Below are 27191 nucleotides of genomic sequence, written 5' to 3' on the forward strand. Positions count from 1 at the left end.
GGGTCACGTCAAGGGGTGCCTGTGGGTTCAGGAGGTCTTAAGGCAGCCTACTTGCTGCTAGGTATTGGAGCCTACAGGCCGGAGGGCGGCGGCAGGGGGAGTCCTGAGGCTAGTAAGTTAGAGGGAGGATTCCAGAATGGTGCCTGTCAGCACCAGTGTCCCCATGGTGGAGGGAACTCCCCAAAATGGCTACCGCCAGTGTCTATGCCCCCAGAATAAGCTTCAGTTGCCTCCTGAATAGGAGAAAATATTTGCAAATGGTATGATCAATAAGGGATTAATGTCCACAATATATAAACAGTTCATACAATTCAACATCAAATAAACAACTGAATCAAAATAGGCGGGAGACTTGAACAGACATTTTTCCAAAGACACACAGATGGCACATGAAGATGTTCAACATCACTAATTATCAGAGTAATGCAAAACAAAACCACGATGAGGTATCACCTTATACCTGCCAGAATGTCTATCATCAAAAAGATCACAAATAGCAAATACGGGCAATGATGTGGAGAAAAGGAAACACTTGTACACTGTTGACGGGAATGTAAATTGGTGCAGCCATTGTGGAAAACAGTATGCAGTTCCCTTAAAAAACTAGGAACAGAATTACCATATAATCTAGTAATTCCACTCCTGGGTGTGTATCTGAAGAAAACAAAAACACTAATTTGAAAAAATACAAGCACCCCAATGTTCATAGCAGCATTATTTACAATAGCTAAGATATGGAAGCATCCTAAGTGTCCACCAAAAGATGAACGGATAAAGAAGATGTAGTGTACATATACAATGGAATACTACTCAGCCATAACAAAGAACAAAATTTTGCCATTTGCAACAATATGGATGGATATTATGTTGAGTGAAATAAATCAGGCAGAAAAAGACAAGTACGGATAAAACTATTTAGAAAAAAATTTCATGTATAGAAAAGAAAAGTACTAAGTCATTATCAGCATGACTGTTCTGGATGGTATAACTGTATATTTGGGATCTTCTTTTCCTTTTTTTTTTGTATAACTTAAATCTTCCATAATGATCATGAAAAATTATTTAAAAATTAAAGAAATGAAAAAAATTTTAATGAAAATAGCCCCCCAAAGAGTATTTTGCTGTGAAAGTTGTTATCTTTAATTCTAAGCATCCGTGAAGGGAACTGAATGACTTTCTTCTTTGAAGTACAGAGAATTTCAAACGTTTTACACAAGTTTCCCAATATTTGCCATAGAAGAAAATCTGGAAGAAGATCCCCAAAACTTTGAGGACACTGTGGTGCAGGCAGTCAGAGAAAGGTAACCTGAGTTTCCTGTGGGTCTGGGGACTTCACCATTTGTACCCTAGTTTCCACTGACAGCTACCAATGAAAAAGCACACTGGAGAAACTGAGGTAGAGTCCTATGTCCTTTTGAGAATAGCTAGCATTAATTACTAGTTAAAGACAGTATCATCCCATAGACACACAAAAATACAAGTTTATTAATTCCAGATCACTCTCACACAACTCCAGCCATACACAGAAGGATCGGACTTTTTCTGTGAGCTCAGGAGAGATTAAGACTTAACTCATTCATTCGATTGAAAAAGAAAAGGAAGCAGGCAAGCATGAACAAAGTTTAAAAATCAGGTGAATAAGTATATTAAGTCCATACACCTGCTATGAATGGTGCATTTGATCCTACCTAGCATGTACAACAGAGTAGCTATGACACCACCACCTTGCATTTCCTTGATATGATCACTCAGCAGGTCACGTTTCCAAACAACTTCACTATTGCCATATTTTATTATAAACCATCCTTAAAAGACAGATCAATAGCAAACTGAGGAATCAGCAAATTCTTCACATTGGTTAAATGATTTCCAGGAGGTCAGAGAGCAAGGGATCTGACTTGTACAGCGAAAATATACCCAGGATTGTCCCCTATCCCAAGACACTTATTTTAATTAACATATAGTAAATACATATTAACATATAAAATACACACCTTCTACTGTTTCGCTGAAGATTTTCACGTGGCCTTTAATTAATCTTACTGGCTAATTGACCATAGTCAATTTTTAATACCATTCAAAGGATTTCACAAAGATGAAATGAATGTATCTACTTCCGTGAGTCAATCTTGGGTGGATAAAACAAGGAGAATATTGGAGGAAGAAATTTGGGGAGAGAAATGAAAGTAGGGACGGGAGCGGGGAGGGTCAGCAGAGTGCAGTAGGTAATAAAACATTGGGGGAGGAGGAAGTACAGTCCAGCTTCATCCATGAGCACCATCTGCATAAATCAGGCCTGGAGCTGACATGTAATTTTGTGTGGGTCCCCTGAGAAGTGGCCCTCGGGGCTTCATTATTGATGAAGAGATTTTTCTTCAAAGTGGCCTAGTCAGGAGTGCCTCAAGGGGACATTCATAAGCACTCATAGTATCAATTTCCAAGCACCTGGGAGGTAGAGACACAGACTGTCTCTTTAATTATTATGATAGAGATAGAGGATAGTGAGAATGCTGTTACACAACCAAGCTGAAATCCTCAAAGAAATTAATTATTATAACCTGGTATAAAAAGTTTATTATTGGGTCATCTTTCAGAAAGGGCACATTTCACCTTTTCCTGGTGCAAAATAGGTTGGTCTCCAACACCCTCCTTCCATGGAGCTAAACATGTTATAAATACAAATACAGTGTGTGCAGAGATGCTTAGAAGTCCAGAAAAAAAACTTTCTTTGAAGCTAATATGCCCGTCTAGAGAATCTATAAGCTTAGCCCAGTTTATACAAAGAGAGATGGAATTGAACACATTTTTTTTTTGAAAAATAATTGTGTAGGGATTTCTTTTCAGGAAAGGATCACACCAAATCCCTTCTAAATATCACTGAAAATGCCAAGAAATAATTTTCACCAATGCATTGGGACTGATTTAGTCACAAAAACACTCAGAAAAGCACCAAAGAATCAATCCACATGTACACTGAAATGGAACAGTAAGGGTTGGGGGCAGAAGGAGTCAACCTAGGGTTTGAATCTTACTCCCCAGTGTATTAGATGTGGATAATCCTGTGTAGACAAAGCCTGTGCCACACACTTCCTTTGAATCTCCCACAGTTTACACTAGAGGGTTGGCAGTAGAGTGGGTATTAAAAATATTTTTTTAAATAGAAATAAAAAGCAAACTGGAGAAGGTCTCTTTAAGTGGACCTGAATTTCAAAAACTCCCCATCTCATTGGTAATACTGGCAAAAAGAATTCAGAAATTTTCTCGTAAGTCATTATCTGCAACATTTTTGAATCTATAATGAGCCTCCCTCATTTTTTTAACTTCATTAACTCTCCCTTTCCTCACATGTTTTAACAGCCTTTGATACCACTAGTTAATTCTTGCAGTTGAACAACATTCCAGTCAAATGACATTTACATAACACACGATATACGCAATCACAGTATTTACAATAACTACTAACTACCATTTAAAAAGCATATATTTTAATTGACAGATGCTGTCTGAGGTGTTACATATATACATGACTCCAATTAACCCTTATAGTTGTGGCATTAAATAAATTAAGATTAAATCCAACTGACAGAGGAAGAAATGACAGTCCAGGAAACATGTGACCTCAATCACACAAATAAAAACATAACAGAGCCAGAATTTGAACCCAGGTCTGTTTTAATACAATGTTGTTGTTGTTGTTGTTTAAACTAACCATGAAATGAAGCTTGATTTTGTGAAATACAAAAGCAACAATTTTATACAAAAGTACTATGTTCCTATATATCAATATATAGATAACGGTGGTGAAGAGTCTAAAAAAAGAAAGTTACATGTTGAGTTAAATACAGATGTTTCCTATCTACCAGTATAACATTTTAATTACAAGCAATGGAAGGAGTAATAATTATAAGCCACAAGAAAGCCATAATCCTATTAAGAGTTATCAGTGGTATAATTGGCTCCAGGATATCTCTGAACACCCACATCATTGATGTTTGAGGCCAAAAGCCACCTTCTGTCTAGATACGGAGGATAAGAGCAAACCGAAGTCCAGAAGGCAAGCATGTCACATCTGAAAATCAAAATCCTGACTGTAGACAAATTTATTATCTTAGAATGACTTATGAACATTTTTTAATTAAGGCAGGATTTAAATGACACAGAATTTTCCTTACAGTTTTAAGGACTGAAGACTTCTTGCTCAGACTTGTCATTGTGTCCATTTAGCTAAGAGGCAGAAAAGCAATTGGCCAATTCTGCTTCTCAATCTCTTTAGCCACAGTGGAGCCGAGACTATAACAAATCTCTTATATTTTCTGTCACATTATTTCACGACAATTTTGTTTCAGGCTCATTATCTTTAACTTTAGTGTTTCTAATTTTGTGATTTACCTTTATGCTAATTATTAGAATTCTCCCACAGTGACCACACATGGTCACCTTACTGGAAGGTCTGTTTTTCAGCTCGTGTGTTGCCTGTTTATACACTGAGTTTGGTAAAATGCTATATTCAAATAGTTAAGGAAAGACATGATTGCTCAATAATCATCCAATTTTCCTAGCATTCTGACTAGAGATCTTCTTGGCATTATTGTTAATTCTTTACTGTAAATGTAGAGCTTTCCAAAACTGGATTTTCCTCCTAGAATGTAAGAAAGGCGGCTACTGAATTTCAGCACATTTTTACAATTAAGCAATCAGTCAACACTATCTGCTATGATTAAGATTAAGCAGATCCAATCTAAAAATCTCCCTAGTGATGGATTCATCATTAGTCATTAATCTCACAGTTTTTAATTACACTACTGAAACCGGCCATCTGAATTAATGTGTAGGAGGTAGAATTAAAAAACTGTAATGAAATATATATATATGTGTGTGTGTATATATATATGTTTGTGTATATATATATATATATATATATATATATGACCATGCTTATAAAACTGTAATGAAATATATATAAGACCACGCTTAGAAATGTGTATTGCACCTTAAAACTACAAGGAGCTATTATTGGAATAACTCTCAAAATTTGGAGTAACTTTCCAAATCACATAATCAGACACATTTCCACTGCCCAGCTAATGTCCTTAGAAAGGAGAAATTATTTGTTGTTGTTGTTGCTGTTGTTGTTGTTTGGGGGGAAGAGATCATTAGGTCTATTTATTATTAGTTTTGTTGTAGGTGGTGTTCTTTTTTGGAGGTACTGGGGATTGAACCCAGGATCTCACGCATGCTAAGAAGGTGCTCTACCACTTGAGCTATACCCTCCCCCGAGAAACACTTAAAAATAAAATTAAGTACTGTCCATGGGACAGCTTAAAACAGGGAAGACAAGGATATTTTTAACAACTCAAACTCACAAAACAAATTGTTTTTTAAAGAGTTTTTTTTTAATGCTTTAAAAGCGTTGGCAAGCCTAGTATTCCCTGAGATTCGTGATGCCAATCAGTAAAAGGAAGGAGACAAGAATGGACTGAATAAAAAACATCTAAGTTCAAATAAATAAATAAATAACCCAAAGCTTCTGCAGAATTGAATCCTTATTCTTTCATTTGGATCCATGACCCTCCTCCCTCCCCAAGAGCAAAAGCAGTTATGAGAAAGGGCATTCTGATATATCTTTTGCCATCTCTACCAATCCATAAGTCTTTTTCAAAATGCTCCTTGAAATTTACTTTCTCCAAGTTGTTTCCATTATACCCCCATTTTCCAAAGCCATTATTTTATTATCTTATTTTCTTACCTAATAAACACAGAAAATTCTCAATTATCTTCTCAAATGAACAGAAGTCATAGTATCAGTAACTCAGAAACCATTTCTATTTGACTCTAAATACATTATGATTTTGTGGACATTGCACTGAAATCCTTTTTTTTTTTATTCAGGGTAAATTTGAAATGAGTTTATAACCCCTTAAGAGTCATTAACTGATAATTCTAATAGATCTTGATTTGGGATTGTGGAAGCAGTAGAGTGGTAGGCAGCAATTTAGTCTGACTATAAATATTTACCAGAATCACTAACATTCAAAGAGTTAATTAAAAGCTCACTGTAGCTGCATATATTTTCCTTTAGCTATACTCACAGTAAATTCTCAATTATCCATGTCACTGGAGGGGAACAAGACATTGAACAAAAGGAAACTCTTAAAAAAAATCATTCTTAACTTTGTTTTTAAAAATGCAGATATTGACATTAGATCAATTGTCAATTCAAACTAAATGAAGTATTGTAAAGGTACTGCTGAGGTCAGAGAAAGTGATCAATGTTTGATATTCACCTTTTTTGAAATCTTCCCAGGAAAATCTGCACTCAAAAGTCATTTTTGACAAAATTCAGCTGTATTCAAAAAGCAAGCCCACAAAGTAAAATAACTTTTAAAAGGATATAGCTACCATTAATGAACTTTAAAATAGTAGTTATTTATAGGCAGTGATTTTTCTAAGAGTTTTTCTATATTTTTATTTTTAACATGTTTTGTTAAAAAACAAGCTAGATGTGAACTTGTGACATTTCTTCATTATCCTGTCTGTGATTATTTCTCCTTACACAGCAGATTATGCAAATAGGACCGGGAGAAGCTAGGTAACTTAAAGTCACCTATCTAAAAATGGATGCAACTAGGCCTCAATCCCAGGCAGTCTGCTCCAGATCCTAGGCTCTGAACCACATCAGTGTGTTTAGAAAAAAGCTTGACTTCTCATACAACTTCTACCATTACTATGAAAACAATTTTTGAGTATATGAGCTAGGTTCTATTGCCTACTATCCGATATCTAGGAATGCATCCTTACTCTGCCTATCTTCCAGCCCAGGTGGAAAACTCTATGTTTTTCACTCCCCAAACCCTTCAACCCAGATGTGATATTGGAATGAGGCTAGAAATAATGGAGTTAGCACACAAAACAACTCTGTATATCTCTTTTTTTCCCCAGAAACAAAGATATTTTTTGGCGGCTTCACTGAAATGTGAGGTTCTGTAGGTGGTTTACAGGGAAAATTAAATTACTATTATGGTGAGTTGTAACCAACACCTTCTGTTCTTTTCACATTTATCAACTGAACACATACTCTGTTTCATACTGGTAATTTTTTGAAAGGTTATGTGCTTCTCCATGTATCTGAGACTAAGGCAATGGTCACAAGCAGATCAATCTCTAGACAATTGTTTTAATAAATTCATTCAAAAAAGGCAAACCCAATGTATGCATTCAAAGTTGACAGAAAACTGAACTTTCATAATTCATTCTGATTCTTAAAAAAATGAACGTTGGTGAGTCAATCGGATCAACTGAGACATCTATGCTTGGATGTGTTCCTCTACACTTAATACATTTTTCCTCACTGCATTACATTTTAATGAGCAATTTCATGCTCTTTCATGGCACTCTAGCTCATGAATCATGGGTATTACTTTGAGGGAAAAGAAAGGTGCTATGTGTGATGAAAGATGTTACAGATTAAAGTGTGTTGCATATATGAACTACATAAAAGCTGAAGAAGTCTGAATACCACTATTCTATATTATGAGAAATATCAGGAGGACAAAGGTTACACTGAAGTGAGTAAATGGTTTGGCCTTCTTAAATGGTCTTATTTGAAACAACATATGAAATTAAACTGGTCATTAATGTTTCCACTGGTATCGTTTTCCTGAGTGTAATGTGGTTAAGAGCTAATTTCATGGACAACTGCAAAAGAGATACAGATAAAGAAATTCAAAAGCCAAAAGCCACCTGCCCTCTGACATTCTTATCTCTGAAATCAGAACACCAGGACTGCCCGAATGCTGTCAGAAAGCTTACTGTTTCACTTAGTTTAACAAAGGGGGGCAGGGGGAGTTCTGGTTAAGTCAAATAACAAGGACCAAAAAAGGACAATGACCTAAGTCAAGTAGCTTTTACCCTGTGCACACATGAATAAATGTTGGGTTAAACAGGTCATACTGATCAATATGAAAAAGTAAACTATCCACAAAAGAAACCACAAGTAAATTAATCAGAGATGTGCATATAATATACTTCGGTTCTTATTACTAAAATGGAGTTTTCAAACCGATGTATGAAGTCTGGGGGAAAAAAAATCACTACCATTCCCCAAATAGAACACATAGTTCCTTCCATCAATGACAGAGACAACACAACGGCAAAAGCAGCTATTCTGCAAACAGGTGGTTTTAAGCTTTTCCTTAAGCCACTGAAAGGACTGAGGAAAGGAAAATTTTGTCATTTCCAAAGAAAACACAGGTGTGCACATACCGGTTTTACCAGAGCAGGAGATTCAAATAAAACCCCAAACAAAACACAACAAAATAAAATTACAAAGCAGTTTATTTCAGCTCAGGAGTGTTAGTATGTCTAAAATCACCGTTCATAATTCCACCCTTCTCCCCGCGTACATAAAGGTCCTAGGGAGAACTCAAGGGAAATGGTCATGCCACGCCAGGTAGCACCTTCCCACAGGAGGAAAGATGCCATTTTTACAGAAACAGAGTGTAAGAGAGAATCAAAAACAGCTGAGGAGAGAAAAATACACTTTATTCTGTATTTCTATATTTTCCATGTGCTCGATACTTTCTCCCATTCTTCCCTACGTGAAATCATTTTCACGAGCAACACTACGGCTAACGGGGACTGCGAACGCTGACATACGGATCTTTATTTCTATACTGCACCTTTGCAAATATTCAGAAGTCAGGGACAGGAGGTGGGGGCAGCAGACAGGTGTCCCGAAACGCTTACAGGGGCAAAGGGGAGGTGCGGGGTAGCCTGGGTGAGAGATGAGCGCTCCTATGGGAAAGTCCATCTCTCTGGAACTCCTGGGCTTCTTCAGGCACAGCCTTTCAGGACAGGACAAGACAGGTTTTTTCAACACCCCCTCCGAAGAAAACAGCCCCAGGTCCCAACCAAAAGACACCCCTGAAGTGGCGGGGCCCCCCACTACTTCCCCGGCCGGCCCGCGCGGGGCTCCGGCTCCTCGCGCCCCCGCGGAGGTAAAGTTTCCCGCGTGCCCCCCTGCGTCCCGGGCCCGGCGGCGGCCCCGGCGGCCAGCCCGGCGCCCAGCGGCTGCGCCCCCCGCCCGCCCCCGGCGAGCCCGCGCGCTGTCGGTACCTCTATGTCCGCCACGTCCTTGCTCAGCACCGGGGCCATGGCCGCGCCCGCAGCCTGGAGTCCTACAGAGACAGACCCTCGCCGCGTCCTCAGGCTCCCGCCGGAGACCGGAGTGCCGAGCGGACCCCGAGCGCCCGTAGAAATAGGAAGCGGAAGGCCGGCGGCGTGGGGGCGGGGCGGGGCGGGGCGGGGCGGGGCGGGCACCGGGCGGGGACGCCCCCGGGGCGGGGCTGCGCGCTCGGCCCCGCGGGTCCCGGCGCCCAGCACCGCCCGGCGCCGGCGCCCGCCCCCGCCCCCGCCCGGCCGCGGGTTCTCCGTCTCGGCGCGGAAGGCAGGGAGCGCCCGCGCTGCAGCTCTGGGCGCGGGCCTCGCTCTGTGAACCGCGAAAGGCCGGGCTAGGGAGGCGGGAACTATATGTGAGAGACTCGCAGGATTAAAGGTAAAAGCAGTCGGCGCTCTAAGTAACGAATTACTCCTTTTCTTTCCTCCCCGAGGAGCCCTGCGAGGTGCAGAAACATTGTCTGCAACTGCATCTTCAGGAACTCCTCGGGGATAAGGTAGTAAATGTTCCTCCAGCCAGCCGGCAAATAGGCGGGAGAAGGCAAGGGCGCGGGTCTTCCGAGGATTGATGGCCCCTGGGGGGTGGAGGCGGGGGGCAGGGAGAAAGGGGGCCGGGGATGGAGGCGAGCAAAAATTGCCACAGAGAGAAGCGGCAAATAATAAGTGCTGTAGGTGGTACAAAATCTAGGTTTTTTTTTTTTTTTACAGAGCAATACAATTCTAATGGCTGCTGTTGTATTCAAAATTAATTATTCTAAAATGTGAAGCTCTTTTGAAGAGTTGTTCTTCATGTTTTGTGCTAGAGCTTGCCGGGGAGAGGGGGGCGATTCTTGTAGAGATGCTCTCAGTCTAGAAAATACTCATCTCATCTTTGAGTACGTCTGTACTCCAGACTTCTCTCTCCCTCCAGCTGGACAGGTGCATCGGCCTCTCTCCTTCCATAACACTCCTGCTTACATCTTGTAAAGCTTTTATGGCACTTCTTTATCCTCTTGGCCAGATAGTGGGCACCTTGGATTCTAGTATTTCCTCCTTATCATTATTCTTTCATAGTTCATCATTTTATTCAACAAATACTGAACCTTTTCCATTGCTAGGCACTGTGTTAGGTGCTCTTGAACCTCTTCGGGAAGACATACCCCTCTCATGGAGATTATGCTCAGAGTAAGCAAGTAAACAAACTCATAAGGAGACTGTGATGCCTGCTTGGAAGGTAAAAAAGAGGACTAGGGCAGAATAACTGAGCTGTGAGTGCTCACTACCTTGAGTGGTTGGGAAGTTTTCTTGAAACAACCCATCAGATTACCTTCCAGAACCTGGAATTTACTAGGAGATAGGCACGTTTTTCTTATATCAAAGAGTACATTAAGAGAAACTAGAAACTCATATAGAAACCTTAGAATCATCTTTGACTCCCCTTTTCTCCCACCTTAAATGCATCCCTGAGCTCTCAGGATTCAACGTCCTAAATGCGTCTTGGAAGATTCCTTCCTTTCTCCATCTTTACTGCATCCACCAAGGTCCAAGCTGCTGCTGGTATTACAGCTTCTACTTATCCCTCTTCATGCCAGACTGAGCTTTAAAATGTATTAATTGGCTTATCGCTCGCTCTCTCTCTCACACACACACACACCATAAATCTTTCAGTGGTTCCCACTGCATTCCTAATAAAATACAAACTCCATAGTGACTTCTGAATACCTTGCCCTTCCCCTCTTCTCCAACCTCACCTAGGGCCACTCTTGCCATGACTCATTATGTTAGAACCACAAAGCAAATCTTCCCGTTTTCCAACCACTTTTCTCCCTTTGTACGTGTCCTCCATTCTACACATCCTTTAGGTCCCAGGGGAGCTACCCTGACCCATCCACACCACCAACAAAATTAGACCCACCCTGTCTCCATCATTCTCTTCCATAGCGCCCTATTTTTTTATCTTGGTCCTGTCAGATTTTATTGGCAAATTTATTTGACTGTGGTTTGTGTAATATCTGTCTTCTATTTAGAGTGTAAGCTCCAAGAAGAGAGGCTCCACATCCGGCTTGGTTGGCTACTGGCTATTCAGTTCCTAAGCCAGGACTGAAACATAAGAGACCAAAAGTACTTAGTGATCGATTGAGTAGATCCTAAAGTTGGTTTATGCACTAAGCAGTTCATTTTAGAAACTTTAGTTTCACTATCCTTCTCAATGTTCCACTTATTCCTGAGAAGTAAAATCATAACATCTATCAACGACTTTCTAGTTTAAAAGAAAAAATGTCAAACTAATTACTTTCCTTTTCATGGAACAAATGTTCCAAAGTCAGATATTCCTTGATCTTCCTACAACCATACCTTACTCGCCTCCAAAGTCATCCATATCCTCTTAGAGATATTTTGTGTATATACACACACACACACACACACACACACACACACACATCATATATACATAGAGATATATTTAGAAGGAGAGAAAAAGGATATATACATATATGCATATGTAATTATAATGCATATGATTCCAATTTAACCATGAAGTTTCAATAGTCAATTTCCTAACCACCATTTATAGACATGGATTCTTCTAGGTTGCATGCTAATGCAAATCTTATCCATTAGCAATTCATACTTTAGTTTTATGGATACAAGTGTCTAAGTTATTCTTAATAGTTAGACACTATATGTCTGTATTTATTTTATGTGACTGTTATTCTCATAAACTACCATGAAAGATAATACCAAAATATTGCTCTTTCCAAAGGTGAGAGCTTCTTCAATGACACTTAATAATCAAATGTAAAATTTAAATGTTACTTTACCATCCCCCCAACCTCACCAAACAGATGTGTCCTATTCTGAGATATTTAATGAAGGCATCTAATCACGTTGCTCACATGCCACACCTATACTCCATGATCAGTGATTGAATCTAATAATATTTTAAATCCTTTGAAATTCCACATTAAACACAGTTGTACCTGTAAATAATCCAAGCTGTTAAAAGCCTACTGCAAATGAATTCACACTACACTTTTTTAAAGTTGTAAATTATGATGGCATTTGTCAAGCTGTCCCTCCATCTGGAAGCACAGTCAAATATCAGGTGTTCCACATTAATTTTTTGTAAGCTTTGGAGAGACAGCTCATCTAATAGTGTACAACTTTACCAAAATGCAGCCCAGCCTAATAATTTACATTACACAAATGAATATTATTTTTATTACCACAGTCAGAAGGAAAGCTTGTGAGTCATCTTTCGTTTCTGGGAAGTTATTCAGTACCACAAATTTTAAAACACAATAAAAATTTAGATTTCCATATGCTTTTATTTCTTCTTTGTAGTTTAGCATTAAGTAATTTTTAAGCACTCTTGGAAAGGTGATATTCCCCCCAAAAGTCAGAGATTTTGATCATAAAACCTTTCTTCCCCCATCTGATTTTCTAAGGCCAGATTAACACCTAGCCAAACTGACCAAGAGGAAAATGACTAAAAATCAGCTGGGTTCAAATATTTCAAGTATTCCTGCTCAAAATAGGTAATAATGTATATATTGGTTCTATTTTATAGACTAAACATGTACAGCTTATTCTACTATATATACCATGTGCCCTGCATGTAAGTAAGTCTGCATGTGCACACACGTGGATGATATATACATGCACATACGTTGTGTGATGCCATGAAAAGCACCGATGACAGAGAAGCGACAAATCCCCATCAAAAATGTATTCCACAGTTAGTTACTTATTGAATGCTGTTGTTTCAGTCATTGAGATAGGCATTAGTAATACCTCAGGGTGGAATAAAGACAAAGGCGTTGTCATGACAAAAATTAAGCCACTAGCTCAAAACCTCATAGTGTCACACAGTGATTTTGAGTAAGTGGCTTAAATGAATGTGTGAACGGATGCTGATTGTGAGACTTAAATGGCAAGATGTATGTTAGTATTTTGTAAATTGCAAAATGTCATGTAATGTTAGACATTAAAATTTTAAGGAGATCTTCTCCAATGCTCGTGTTCAGGAAATACGCCATGGATGTACGACTGACTGTGAGTGACTTGGGGTAAAATTCAATGTGAGTAGGAGGTTTACAGACTGAGCTGACTTACAGTAGGGAAAAAATATCCTCTATAATGAATGTGCTCTGACTTTCCCTCATTACCTCAGGGTCTGGTCCTCAGGCTTGTTGCTTCTGTCTCACAGTCAAACTTTACCATAATTCTAGCTGCTGGCATTTACAGCTGTTTCTCGGTTTTCTTGCTAGAATTTTATTCTTTCATAGCTTCAGGTACTTTTATATTTGGGATTGAGACAGAACCTTGCTGAAATTATTCATTGTTTCTTTTGGTCAACGGCAGTGCGTGCCTGAGGTGCCCCACAGAGCCCACCTTTTCCTGCAAGTTAGGGCTGAGGTAGCCATGCCCACAGCTGCTGCACATGTTGCTGGTTGGCAGCTCCCTGCTGAGTCACACTCTGGAAATTTCCCGTGGTTAAAGAGAGCTGTTTACCTAAGGGTCATGCTTCTTCCTAGGGTAATGGGCATCTAATAGCTGATCGTTGTGGGGCCACAAAGGCCTGGCACGTGCCTCAATTCAAGATATCTTTGAAGGGCCATCCCAACTTCAGAGGCTCCTGGAGGGATCATCTGAGAAGTTCGTTGGGATTACCAGAGTTCAGCTCTTCTGTCTGCCCATCCTGCTTCATTCCCCTCTCCCACCGGTCCTCATCCAGATAGCACTGCCCAATGAATAAACTTTCCGCATGCACATTTCCATCTCATAGTCCACTTTTCAGGGGTCCTAAGTTTCATTATCACCACTGCATATTATTTAACTGATAGAATATATAGCATGTAACATGTACTTAATTATCTACGTCTGTGTTGCCAGAAAACCAGCCTTTATACCCCCAAAACAGGTTGAGGCTCAGAGGTAGAGGTTTGGGAAGATTAGAAAAGAACAGCTTTATTACTTTGCTAAGCAAAAGGGAACAGGCTAATGCCTGAGAGACTGTGACTCCATCTTGGGGTTGGGGTCTTGAAGTTTTGTAGAAAAACTGGATGGAACAACAAAAGTTGGTAACAATCAGGGTGCTTTACAGGGTGCTACATTCCTCTTAACCTCCGTGAGTCTTGGGGGAGCGCCCAAAGGTCTGTCCCTTCTTCTGAGATGAGCAGCCCATACCTCCTTCCTGGAGCACAGCCTCTGGATTGAAACTATTCTCAGTAAAGAACTTAAGGGAGAAGTCCAGGGGCTGCTTAGCACAAAAGCAGTAAGGGAGAGAAAGCCAACCACAGGATTTCTTAGAAAAAGTCAGCAAACAGTTTTAGCAACAGGGAGGTTAGTTCATTTCCTACTCCTTCATCTGGATGTAAAAAATTGACTCTTATAATAAAGTCTTATCACTTATTTCAGTAGTTGGACATAGTCCTGTATTTGCTCATTTATTTATTCATATCACAAATAACTATATGCCTACTAGGTATACTAGGTGCAGGGAAGAATGCCAGAGGCACCTTGGTGAGCAAAAAGAAATGAAGTCTGTGCTTATGCAGCTTGCAGATGAGTTTGGGAAACGAACATTTGTTAAGTAATCACACAAACATACGATGCTTACTGTGCATAGCAATATCAGGGCAGAAACAGAACTGTTATATCAGAGGGGCTGGGAAATCAGTGAAGGACTCCTTGAGAAAATGACCTAGCTGCTAATTTCTGAAGGAAAATAGAAGTTATGAAGGCAAAAAAGAAGAGATCAGAAGCATTCCAGGCAAGGAAGTAAGCTCTGCAGAAACCAAGGGCAGTGGAATCCTGATGGAAGGGAAGGAGGGCTCTGATGGCCGGAGCTCAGGCAGCCAGGGGGAAAGTGGCCCAGAGGGAGGCTGTAGAGATAAGCATGCCCTGCAGTGTTTTAGTCTCAGCTTGGAATTTTGAATATTATCCTATAAGAGATGGGAAATCATGGAAGTTTTTTAAAGCAGAGGAAATACATGATCAAATATGTATTTTAAAGTATTACTCTGATTGCAGTGTATGTGTAATTGCATATTCATAAAGTCACTTGAGGGAATATGTGAAAATAAACCAAGGCAAGTGATTTCTAAGGATGCGCTCAGTCATTTTCTCCACATGCTAGCCTGGGTGATAGTCACCATTATCATGGAAACAAAAATAGTGAGTTCCTACCAGATATCAATGCCATTGTCAGTTTGTCATTTTGTAGCAATTCAAAAGCAGGTCTCTTTTTTAATTGAGGTATAGCTGATTTATAATACTATATTAGTTTCAGATGTATAACATAGTGATTCAAAATTTTTATAGATTATGCTCCATTAAAATTATTATAAGATATAGACTATGTTCCAATATAGTGTGTGCTGTGCAATATCTCCCTGTAGGGTAGACATCTTATACATAGTAATGTATACTTCTTACTCCCCTACCACTGTCTTACCCCTCCCCTCTTCCCTCTCCCCATTGGTAATCGTTAGTTTGCCCCTATATCTGTGAATCTGTTTCTGTTTTGTTGTATTGATTCTGCCCCCTCCAACCCTACTCCTCAGTGGGCAAGCACCAGCTTCAGGAAAACAGAAACCACAGCCAGCCATATCAGGAACCTGTCCCACCCACCAGTGGGCTGGCACTACATCTGAGAATCATGACCCTGCAACCACCCACCCCGGAACCTACTTCTGCTCACCAGTGAGTCAGCACTCGCCCTTGAACCCCTCAACCCTTAGGGTTCTGCAGCCAGCTGCCTCATGACATGGCCCCACCGACCAGTGGCCAGCAGCTGCCACACAAGACACGGCCGGTTAACCAAACAGACTGGGGATCAACTACACAGAGCCCGCCATAGCAAAAGTACCTACACAGCCCTCACCAGGGGCACCCTAGAACATATGACTCTAGTAACCAGAGGGGAGTGTACTGCTGGAACTCAGAGGGTATCTCCTACAAAAGGCTACTTCTCCAAGGTTGGGAAACAGCCATACTACCAGATACATAGAAATCAAAACATCAGCTTAGGCAAAATGAAACAACAGAGGAACATGTTCCAAATGAAGGAACATGTTAAAAGAAGAAGTGAAGAACTAAGTGGAGATGGACAGCCTTCCAGATAAAGAGATCAAAGTAACCATTGTAAAGATGATCAAAGAACTCTGGAGAAAAATGGATGAACAAAGTTAGAAGTTAGAGGTTTTTAACAAAGAGCTAGAAAATGTAAAGAACCAAACAGAGATAAAGAATACAATCAGTGAAATGAAAAACACACTAGTAGGACTCAACAGTAGATAAAATGATACAGAGGAATGGATCAGTGATCTGGAATACAGAGTACTGGAAATCACTGAAGCTGAACAGAAAAAAGAAATGAGAATAGTTTGAGAGACTTAAGACAACATCAAGTGTCCTAATGTTTGCATTATAGTGGTCCCAGTGGAAGGGAGTGACAAAGGGGCATAGACATATTTGAAGATACATTAGCAGAAAATCTTCTTATCCTGGAAAAAGAAAGAGACATCCAGGTCTAGGAATCACAGAGAGTTCCAAACAGGATTAGCCCAAAGAAGCCCAAACCAAGATACATTTTAATTCAAATGGCAAAAATTAAAGATAAAGAGAATATTAAAAGCAATAAGGGTAATTCAACAAATTTTGTAGAAGGAATCTCTCATAAGGCTGACTTCAGCAGAAACTCTGCAGACCAGAGGAAATGGCATAATATATTGAAAGTGATGAGAGGGAAAAACTCCAATGAAGAATACTCTACACAGCAAAGCTTTCATTTAGTTTTGATGGAGAGATCAAAATTTTTTACAGACAAGCAAAAGGAAATAGAATTCAGCACCACCAGACCAGCTTTACAAGAAATGTTAAAGCAACTTCTCTGAGGGAAAAAGAAAAGGCCACAACTAGAAATACAAATATTGCAAAAGGAAAAAGCTCATTGGTAAAGGCAAATATACAGTGAAGGTAGTAAATCAACCAGGTACAAAGCTAGTGGGAAGATTAAAAGAAAAAAGTAATAAAGTCATCTCTTTCTGCAATAAGACATTAAGGGATACACCAAAAAAAGATGTAAAATATAATGACAAAAATAGTCCTAGTGAGGGGTTTGGGAGTAAAACTTCAGGGTTGTTAAAATGTATTTGAAATTAAGAGATGAGCAACCTAAAATAATTTTATATAGAGAGGTGCCTATATGTAAACCTCATGGTAACCACAAACCAAAAGTCTGTAATACAATATAGTCACTAATTCATAAGGACAGAACAAAAGAAAAAGAAAGGAACAAAAAAGAAATCTAAAGAAAGCGGGGGTAATACTTAAAGCAGACAAGATAGACTTTGAAACAAAGACTGCAACAGGCAAGGAAGGACATTCCATAATGAACAAGAGATCAGTCCAAGAAAAAGATACAAAAATTTTAAATGTGTATGCACCCAACATAAGAGCACCTAAATACAGATGGCAAATATTAACAGACAAAGCAAAAAATTGTCAGTAACACAGTAATAGTAGGGAATTTAACACCCCACTTACATCAATGGGCACATCCAGACAGAAAATCAATAAGGAAACACTGGCCTTAAATGATACATTAGACCAAATGAACTTAGTAGACATATGTATAGAGCATTAAATCCAAAAACAGCAAAATACACATCTGTTCAAGTGCATGTGGAACATTCTCCATGATAGAACGCAGGCTAGGCCACAAAACAAACTTTGGTAAATTTAAGAAAGTTGAAATCATATCAAGCATCTTTTTCTCAACACAAATTCTATGAGACTAGAAATTGACTGCAAGAAAAAAATGCAAAACCACAAACAGATGGAAGGTAAACAATAGCAACTAAACAATCAGTGGATCACTGAAGAAATCAAAGAAGAAATAAAAATTAAAAACCTGGAGACAAATGAAAACACAAAAATCCATCATCTATGGGATACAGCAGAGGCAATTCCAAGAGGGAAGTTTATAGTTTAAATTTACAGGCTGACTTTAGGAAACAAGAACCATCTTAAATAAACAACCCAACCTTACACCTAAAGGATCTCAAAAAAGAAGGACAAGCAAACCCCAAATTTAGTTGATGGAAAGTTGATCATAAAGATCAGAGCAGAAATAAAGGAAACAGAGACTAAAAATACAATAGGAAAGAACAATGAAACTAAGGTGGTTCTTTAAAAAGATAAACAACAAAATTGATAAACTTTGAGACAGACTTATCAAGGGAAAAAAAAAAAGCACAAATCAATAAAATCAGAAGTGAAATAGGAGAAGTGACAACCAAGACCACAGAAATAAAAACGATCATTAGAGATTACTACAATCAATCATATTCCAATAAAATGGACAATGGATTGTTATCAAAAAGACCACAAGTAACAATGTTGGTGAGGATGTGGAGAAAAGGGAACCCTTTCCACTGTTGGTGAGAATGTAAATTGGTGCAGCCAATACAGAGAACTCATAATGTGTCTACAGTCAGTTCAATGAAAAAAATTATTAATATCATCATATTCCTGAATGAAAGCATTTTAAGAGTTAGAGAAACTGGCAAATAGAAATATTAATACCATCATAGTCCTAACTATAATTTTTTTAAGTTATAGAAAGTGGCAAATAGTGAACACTACTTAAGCCTTATCTAACTAAACAAAATAATCTGAATATTTGAATAATGTCCTATTACAAAATAATTGATTGAATGTATTGATGTATTTAATCTATAATAGGTACCTACGTCATTCTTTTGCTCCAAACCTGTCGTGGCTTCCAAATTTACTCAGTAGAAAAAGTCTAACCACTAGTGCCCTATAGGACATGTATGATCTGTCTGCTTGGTTCCTCTCTCTCCCTCTAATTCCTAATCTTCACTTCAACTCTGTCCATTCATACATCCTTTTCTGCTTGCTGTTCCCTCTGTCTGCAATTCCACCAGATATTCCACCAGGTATTCTAACAGCTAGCCCCTCAACAGTTTCAAACATTAGGTAGAGTTCACCTTTTTGGAAAGGTCTGTTTTGAGTACCATATTTAAAATCATAGTTTCCACTTATCACATGCACTCTTCCCCCTTTCCTGCTTTACTGAAATTTAGCATTTTGTTTGTTTTAATTATGTGTTCATTTACCATCTCCCTTCTGTTACTAAAATGTAAGTTCTGTAAGGTTGCTTTGTACCCTGCTGTACACTCAGTGTCTGAACCACTGCCTGGCACACTGTATATGCTCAAGAAATATTTTGCATGAATGCATGAAACAGCTGTGGGGCCAACTGGCATTCTTTGAAGTCCAAGGACCCCCCTCCTCCCATTCCTGGGCTCTCGGGTGTCTGCCTTCAGTCTCTCAACAGATAAAGTACATCTTTACTGGGTGTGTTTGCCCTAACCAACTAACAGCCCTAGGTAATGCCTAATCTCACAATAGCTTGAGCTGGTTTGTTTCAGCCCACCTTATCAGAGTCATAAACCCCACCACCCTTAAAGGACCCTAAACTTCTTACCTACAACCAATCAGAGACCTGGACACAAGTTGATCAGGCATCTTGTGACCCTGCCTTGTAAAAGACCCCCATGACCAGCCCTTGGTGCTGACACAGGCACCGCTCCTCTGTGTGGCCCGCTGTTGGCCTGTAGCAGCGTAATTGTTTAAGTTTTCCTTTGTTTCCTAAACTTCCCTTTGTCTTTGGAAATTCTTTTACCACCTTCACACTGGCCCGCCGTGTCCCCCTACAACAGCCAGCACATTGTAGTCCCCTATCATTTTTTCATACTTCTGTATTAGCATTTAATATTCAACATTGTATACTTATATGTCTGTTTCACCCACCAGAGGGAATTATTCAAGGGCAAACACTATGTCTTGCTAATCTTTGCATCTTTAGCTTACATAGTATCTAGAAATAAGTAGATGTACTCAGAAATGTTTTGACTGAATGAACAAATAGATTAAAAATCAGCATGTTTGTATGTTTTCCCAGTAGCACTTGCCCCAGTGCGTCTTCAGATGTTTGAAAATTAAAATTTATCATGTATTCCAATCAGAGAAACTCCAAGCTAGAAGCTTACTCTAAACAGGTTTCCTATTCTCATTCTTGTCTTAGCAACTTACTTGGCAATATTTGATAAATACGGTCTTCTGTGTAAAATTCCTACAGCAGGATTTTTAATAAATTTGAAACTACTTTTCATTTTCTAATTTCATGACTTAAACACATTCAGAAGGTTTTATTAGTTGTTTTTTTTTTCCAAGTATCCTGAGCAATCTTTTCTCCATCTGTTGAAAATGTTATCAAATTATGCTTTAAAAATTTGCATCCGGTTTGCAGAGTACAAGGGAACAATTATTTGGTAATGCTGGGGAGCAGAATTTGCCACCCCAAAATATGTCTCTTTGGCATTTTAATTGTTTTAAGCTGGTTATTTTCTGAGAAACAGCAGACATGAAAAGAGCTTTGAAAACCAAGTAGGAGTTTCCCTTTTGTAAGAAACATTTACATTTGTAAGGGAAATCTCCATTTGTAAGAATGTCTTTCCCTGCGTGCCTGGAAAAGGAAGACCACCAAAGTATCTAGAAATTCTGATCAGTAGAGAAGGCAAAAACTGAAATCAGCATCGCAATCACCCGTTTACTGTGCTTTTCGTGATACCTCCGGTAGCTGACTCTCCTCACCGCAAAATCCTCTTTCGTCTTTAGCCACACGTGGTGTTTAAGGTTAGGGCTTCAGCCATTTTGGCAAATCACTCAGTTTTTCCGGGTGTCTCCCATGCATCCATGCTAGTAAATTTTTGTTTGATTCTTTCCTGTTAGTCTGTCTCATGTTAAGTTCATTCTTAGACCAGCCAGAAGAACTTAGAAGGGTAGAGGAAAATCTCTTCCTCTCCAACAACAGTTTGTATCTTAGGCAGAATAATTATTCCTAATGTATTTTAACACTCTTAGAGACACCAATATATTACATGTTTGTGCCACTGAAATTCTTTTAATTACTGTCTTATTCTTTTCCTTTTTTTTTTTTTTTTTGAATAGAATAGGAAGGTGAGGGGTGTTGTTTAGTATGCCTCTTTCAAGTAGCACAAATACATTTCACAATGTGATCTTTGACAAATGTCCAAATGGATTTTAAAACTAAGTAAATTGAACTGCTTTTTATTGAGTCCCATAATTTATTCCAACCATCTGTGTCGCACACACAAAAGTTTGTTTCTTAAGGGCTTTCGGGGTTTTTTGTTTGTTTTTTTTTTGTTTTCTTTTCCCCCTCTGCACCATCATTTGACTATAACAACATTAATATATTTCAGGATTGACTTTGACCCCCTTAAAGAATACCATGTCAGTCAAGAAATATTTTCCAACACAACTATTTGCAATTTGGAGATTAAAAAATATGGAACCAAAAGCATTCTTTTGGCATCATACTTCTATTTAAAGGCCACCAAATGTTTCTTTCTGAGAGATTGTATTGAATGGTTAGGATCTTGGCATCCACTATTGTTCTCAGGAAAGATTTTCCTGGCCCACATTTGTTGTTGCTGGGTAATGAATGACTCGAATGTGTGGACAGAGCCACCCTCCCATCTGTACTAGCCTTAACTACCATCGATTGCTGTGTTGTGTCCTCTGTTGAACCATGCATGCTTAGTCATTAACTTTACTTAGAGCTGATAAAAATACCTGCCTTTATGGGTCACCTGTTGTATGCCTAGGACAGTACACGTAGTTTCTGATTTAATCATCACAATAATCAGAAGTTAAAGATAGAGAAACTGATGTTTATGTATTTTATTGGAATTTCTGATAACTAGATTTTTTTGTTGGTAGAAGTCACTAAAACAATGTTAAAATGTGTGGATTTTATTTGTTTGTTGTAAATCCAGTGTAATTTACAAAGTACAGGTTTAGTTTTCTTCATGGAGAATGATACCCACTTTTAAAGTTTCTACTTTGCTAAGCAGTATATTGGACTTTATATTAATTATACAGTGTAAAGATAACAGGCTTAGTAAGGTTAACTGTGTATCTTCCCAAGACTGATAGATGGCATATCCTGGATTCTTGCCCAGGACTCCTTCATTCAATGTACCTTTTATCTTGAAATGGAGTAATAGTAGCCTGTGTTCCCCTGCAGAATCTCCCCATCTTCCCAACTATGTATCATTCTGTCTAGTCTAGTCTAGTATGTGGCCTATGATAATCCTGATGTTTGGGAAACAGTCTTACTTGTTGCTTTTCTGTGCTATAATAAGAAACAAACATTATATATACATACACAGACATATGTATGTGTATATGTGTGTAAGTATATGTATATATGTATGTGTGTGTATATATATGTATATATTGTATGTGTGTGTACATATATATGTATGACTACATATAAGTCTCATGTGTGGCCATATCTGTCAACCACATCTTAGGTATTTGTGGCTGATACATATAGTAGTTTCATACAAATACAAGGTGTTAAATACTACGCCATCTTTCTCCCATCATTTGCACTAAGCTAAATTGTTAAACATACAACGCAAATTTCAAAACAACTCATAAGCTGCATCAATACAAAAAGCAATTCATACTTCAGATTGTTCTGAGAATAAGAAAAACATTGGCCAAAGCGATAAAAATGGAGAAAGATGAAGGAATCTGAGATCATTCAGCCTAAAGAAGACAAAACTTGCTAAGTTTGAGTAAACTGATTTACATTTAGGTTTTTTAACAAGAATGGTGAGCAGTTGTTTTCTATTTTGTCTTCATATCAGGAAATGAGTTTAATAAATTATCCAAGGACGTAATTATCCGTAAGGAAAATAACCTTTATGTCAAAGTGATGAAATATCAGAAGGGGCTCCTGAGGAAGATGTGAAGTCTTTGTACCTGGAAATCTGCGCAAAGAACATAAGCAACCACGCTTCCCCTAAAGGACAAACTACTGGACAGCAAGCTCTCAAGTAGTCTTTTCTAAGTTCCTACTTCATAAACATCATAACTCTTTTCTTACTTCTCTTGCATCTCTCCCTGCCATTTATCCCAGCACCATAAGTAGGAACAATATCTGGCTTTTATTTTGAAATACATCTGACTATGAGACTGTTTACTGCAGTTTCTTTTTTGTAGTCCATTATCAAGCAGTGAAAGCAATCCTATATCAGCTAGCTTTTCAGGAAAAATGCAGATCCCGAGGGAGAGCACACTTAACATGTAGCCCTTGCATACATATAGCGCCTGGATTGATGATTGAAAAGCAGTTTTAAGTCATAACACTCACTGTTCAAAACCTATCAATGCTTCTCATTAAAACTAAAGTAAAATCCACATTCCTCAGAATAGTCTACAAGCCTGATGGGCAGGAGCTGAACATCCCTGTGTCCCTGATCTCCTCTCCTCGCATTCTCCAGTTCGCACCACGTCAGCCACTCTGACCTTACTGCTTACTCAACGCACCAGCTTCCTGGCTCTCGCCACTCTTTGTCCTTGGATTAACAACAATCTGATACCAAGCAGGTGACCATTCAGCAGTGTTGGATCAGGATATTCCATACACAGGGAACAAGTACAATGCTCTAAATTCTGTCTCTCTGCCATTTTCCGTGGAGCATGCAGAGGCGCACATACACCTCAATGTCTGTCTCTTTCTTCTGAACTTCCCTCTTTGTTGCGTTCTCATTGACATTATATCTGTTTTGTATACCTGTTTAGTGTCAATTTCTCCTTCTGTATCGTAAGTACTATGATCAAGGCCTGCTTTCTTTCCTATTCTCTGTTGTATTGCCTGCCCCTATTATAGTATCTGGTATATGATAGACATTTAATAAATCAACCTTTCATTTCACTCTCAGTTTAAAAGTAGACATTATTTCCACAATGCCAAAATCTGATGGGAAAAAATTACTGATTATACTTGTGACCATAGCGGAAGTCAGTACACTTGTGACTGAATATTATGCTTTTCACGCATATGGTTTGTCATCATGGAGGGAGAGATGTAGTCTGAAGGTGAACTGGAAAGTACAATTTGCAGAAATTATATCATTTATTCTTTCTGAAATAAATCAAGGCTTATTGTCTTTGGATAAAAATGTGTTATTTTCGCACACACAAAAAAACAACTTACAGTGAACTTCTTTCCTCCATGTAAGAAAATGTTTGCTATTTAAAAAACGTGATTCTCTCTCTGATGTGAGGAGAATTTATTCCAGTCCCTATCTGAGAATTTCATTGCCATTTGCATGTTGCCTGGAATACAAATTGTACTTAGTAATCAATCAGTGTTTAATTGCCGCTCAAGTAAACCCTTGTAATCAGACTTGCTGTAAAAATGTTAAGGTGTGCAAAAAGCATAAGGTGGCATTTTCTCCTCCTTCTTATTATGCCTGTGTAACTTCCATTAATACTAATAGGAGGCACAGCTGGTCGTCAACAGGAGATTACAGGTTGCTGTTTAAATCATATTTTATTTTTATACCTTGGCAAGATTTATGTATTGAAATCAGTTGGCCAGATTTTTGCTGTTGTTAAGAAAGCTTTCGCTCTGAAAGAATGAGATTGGGGGAGGGAAATTGAGTCCCATATTTTTTATTTTAGGAATATAAAGACTCGAAATCCAAGTAGCAGCTTGTCCTTATACAGCAAGTCTGTCTTACGCTTTAGCACCAGCTGGAGTCCCATTTCTAATTTGCTGTGAAGAATTAAGTGATTTGAGACCCATACCCTGGAGTATTTGACCTCCGATGTCAACCAGCTAGCTTGCAATTCCCTTGGCTGGAAAGTTTCTCCAGAATTGATTTGAGCTAACATCAGTTAAAATACTCTGCAATATGGTAGTAAATATCATTGCAAATCTGAGGGCAACTTTATAGCTATGAAAATAAACACACTGTAGAATATTGAGGAAAAGAGTTGAAGAAACATGGAAAGCTTGGTGATCGGAAATGCTGGGATAATAAAACCTTTCCCCTCAAGGTCGTCAGTTTGAGCCTGGCACAGGTGGGGAGTTCCACTGGCTGAAGGTGGTTATTTGTAGCATTTGTGAGCTGTGTCACTGTTCTCAGGCTCATTTCTTTGTGGCCACGTCCGTTTGTCACCAAATAGCTATTCCTGTCATTCTCAATGGCCACGGTGTTAACAATTCTAAGAGATTCGAAGGACTAATGAGGACAGAGTTAGGGCAGCATCCTCACTAGCCCAACACAAACCAGTCTCGTTTACCTCAGTCGTCGTAGTTCATGCTGGTGCCCTCATCTGGATTGTTGTCTGTCTGTCTTTCTCTATGCCTCCTCTAGTCTTTCAAATTATTCCACTCATTCCTTTTCCCTCTGCATGATATTTCTCCAAATAATCCTCGATTTGTCTCGTTCTTGACCTTGCTTGGTATCAGTTACTTGACTTTTTGTCTTTGAAAAGATATAACACATTATTGGGCACTGAGTAAATGCTCAACAAATATTGATAGCTTTGAACTGATAGTCTAATAAAATTACCAAGTTATGGCAATCCAGAAGTTTGTGCCCTGCAAATCTTGATTTTAATTCAAAAGAAAAAATGTACTGTATTTCCTATTATGGTACTTAAGACTGTATACAATGTACTAGTGAGGTTTTGAAGGATATGTGATCATTTTTTTATTCACAGTTTTTTTTCTGAATATGTGATAAGAAATATGTAAAAAAGGCAGGAAGTACATAAACATTCATAATTCCACCATCAGTATTCTAATCTGTATCAGTTACACAATTGTTTTACACAATTGGAATTATTTTAAAGACTTTAGTTTGAGATCTGATTTTGCTTCACTTAACACAAAAAATGATATTTAGGAGATTCATGCTATTCTAAATTTTGAGTGTTCATTAACAAGTATAGGTTAGGTTATACTGCAGTAACAAATTACTCCAGACATTTCAGAGGCTTATACCACGAAGATTTATGTCTTGCTCATGCAGTATTTCCCATGTGGGTTGACAGGGAGCCTCTGCTTCATGCAGTCACTCTGGGACCTAGTTGCTATATATTTCCCTTTCTTTTGGTTGCATCTTTGGAAGATGTGGCCTCCTCAGTTACTGCAAGCACATTAAAAAGATGCAAGAAGTTTTCATCTCAGCAATTAAATACTTAAAACAGAAATAACACATGTCCATTTCCACTCATAGTCCGATAGCCAAAACAAGTTATGGTACCATCCTAATTGTAAGGGGGCTGAAAACTGTAAGGAGACATATGGAATATTTTATATAATGAATCCTCCTCAGTTTCTTCCTTTAATATAATTCCTTCAGTTTTATTATTTAACGAAGATTTCTCAAAGTTATGATTATCAAGAAAGGCATTCTTTCCTTATTTCAAGTGTTGCTAGAAATGTAGTAGTTACTAACCTTAGATTTCAGACTTAGTTACATTGACCAGAAATGTAACTTAATTTATTCTTTAACAGAACTTAATTTTTATTTTGAATCCTTAATCAGTCAAATGGCAAAACCAAAATCTCATCCAATTTAAGGCTTCTTGTCCCTTTCACAGAGAGTTGCTTCAAAATTCTAAGCAGTTGACAAAGTGCCAGTGTGTTTTAGTAAGGAGGGTGGACACTGGGTCCTCAAGTCATTGTCATGTTCCTCTGTGATAAGTGATGAGATGGCCTTCATCCATTCTGCTCACTGTCCACACGTGTAAGTACAGTCCACGTAAGTGCTTCTCCTTCCCGAAGACAAGACCTCCAGAGCATCCTGTCCTCTCTCCATCACTGCCGTGCTCCTGGGGAGCAGAGGGAACGCGTTATTCTGCTGCTGTAGCCACACTGGGAGTGTCAGGGATGGGATGAGGCAGAGCTCAGGTTCTTTTCTCAGAGACCCACAAGTGACTCATTTTTCATCCTTAGTAGGAAAGATGAGGAATGTAGAAATTGATCACACATTCTTCCCAAATGTTATGATATAGCATTACCTTGTTCCTGGATCTCAGCTTTTAAAATGAAAAAGATAAAAATTTGACTTTTTTTATTTGTGTTTTACAACCCTCATTTCAGGCTA

General features: G+C 38.7%; 1 protein-coding gene and 1 long non-coding RNA gene across 7 annotated transcripts in view; one reads left to right on the forward strand and one right to left on the reverse strand.

Annotated features, from left to right (window-relative positions):
- DPYD (dihydropyrimidine dehydrogenase) overlaps nucleotides 1–9255 on the reverse strand; it is a 720636-nt gene extending 711381 nt beyond the window's left edge. For all 4 annotated transcript variants that reach the window (XM_031457506.2, XM_064488745.1, XM_064488746.1 and 1 more), the window contains exon 1: nucleotides 9115–9255. In XM_031457506.2, the coding sequence (XP_031313366.2) occupies nucleotides 9115–9153 (39 nt within the window). In that variant the 5' untranslated portion in view covers nucleotides 9154–9255. The remainder of the gene's footprint in view (nucleotides 1–9114) is intronic.
- Nucleotides 9256–9429: 174 nt separating this feature from the next.
- LOC105085115 (uncharacterized) overlaps nucleotides 9430–27191 on the forward strand; it is a 109941-nt gene continuing 92179 nt past the window's right edge. For all 3 annotated transcript variants that reach the window (XR_010382190.1, XR_010382189.1, XR_010382188.1), the window contains exon 1: nucleotides 9430–9553. This is a non-coding gene — a long non-coding RNA (uncharacterized LOC105085115). The remainder of the gene's footprint in view (nucleotides 9554–27191) is intronic.

The sequence above is a fragment of the Camelus dromedarius genome, chromosome 9 (genome assembly GCF_036321535.1).
Source record: "Camelus dromedarius isolate mCamDro1 chromosome 9, mCamDro1.pat, whole genome shotgun sequence".
Lineage (NCBI taxonomy): Eukaryota > Metazoa > Chordata > Mammalia > Artiodactyla > Camelidae > Camelus > Camelus dromedarius.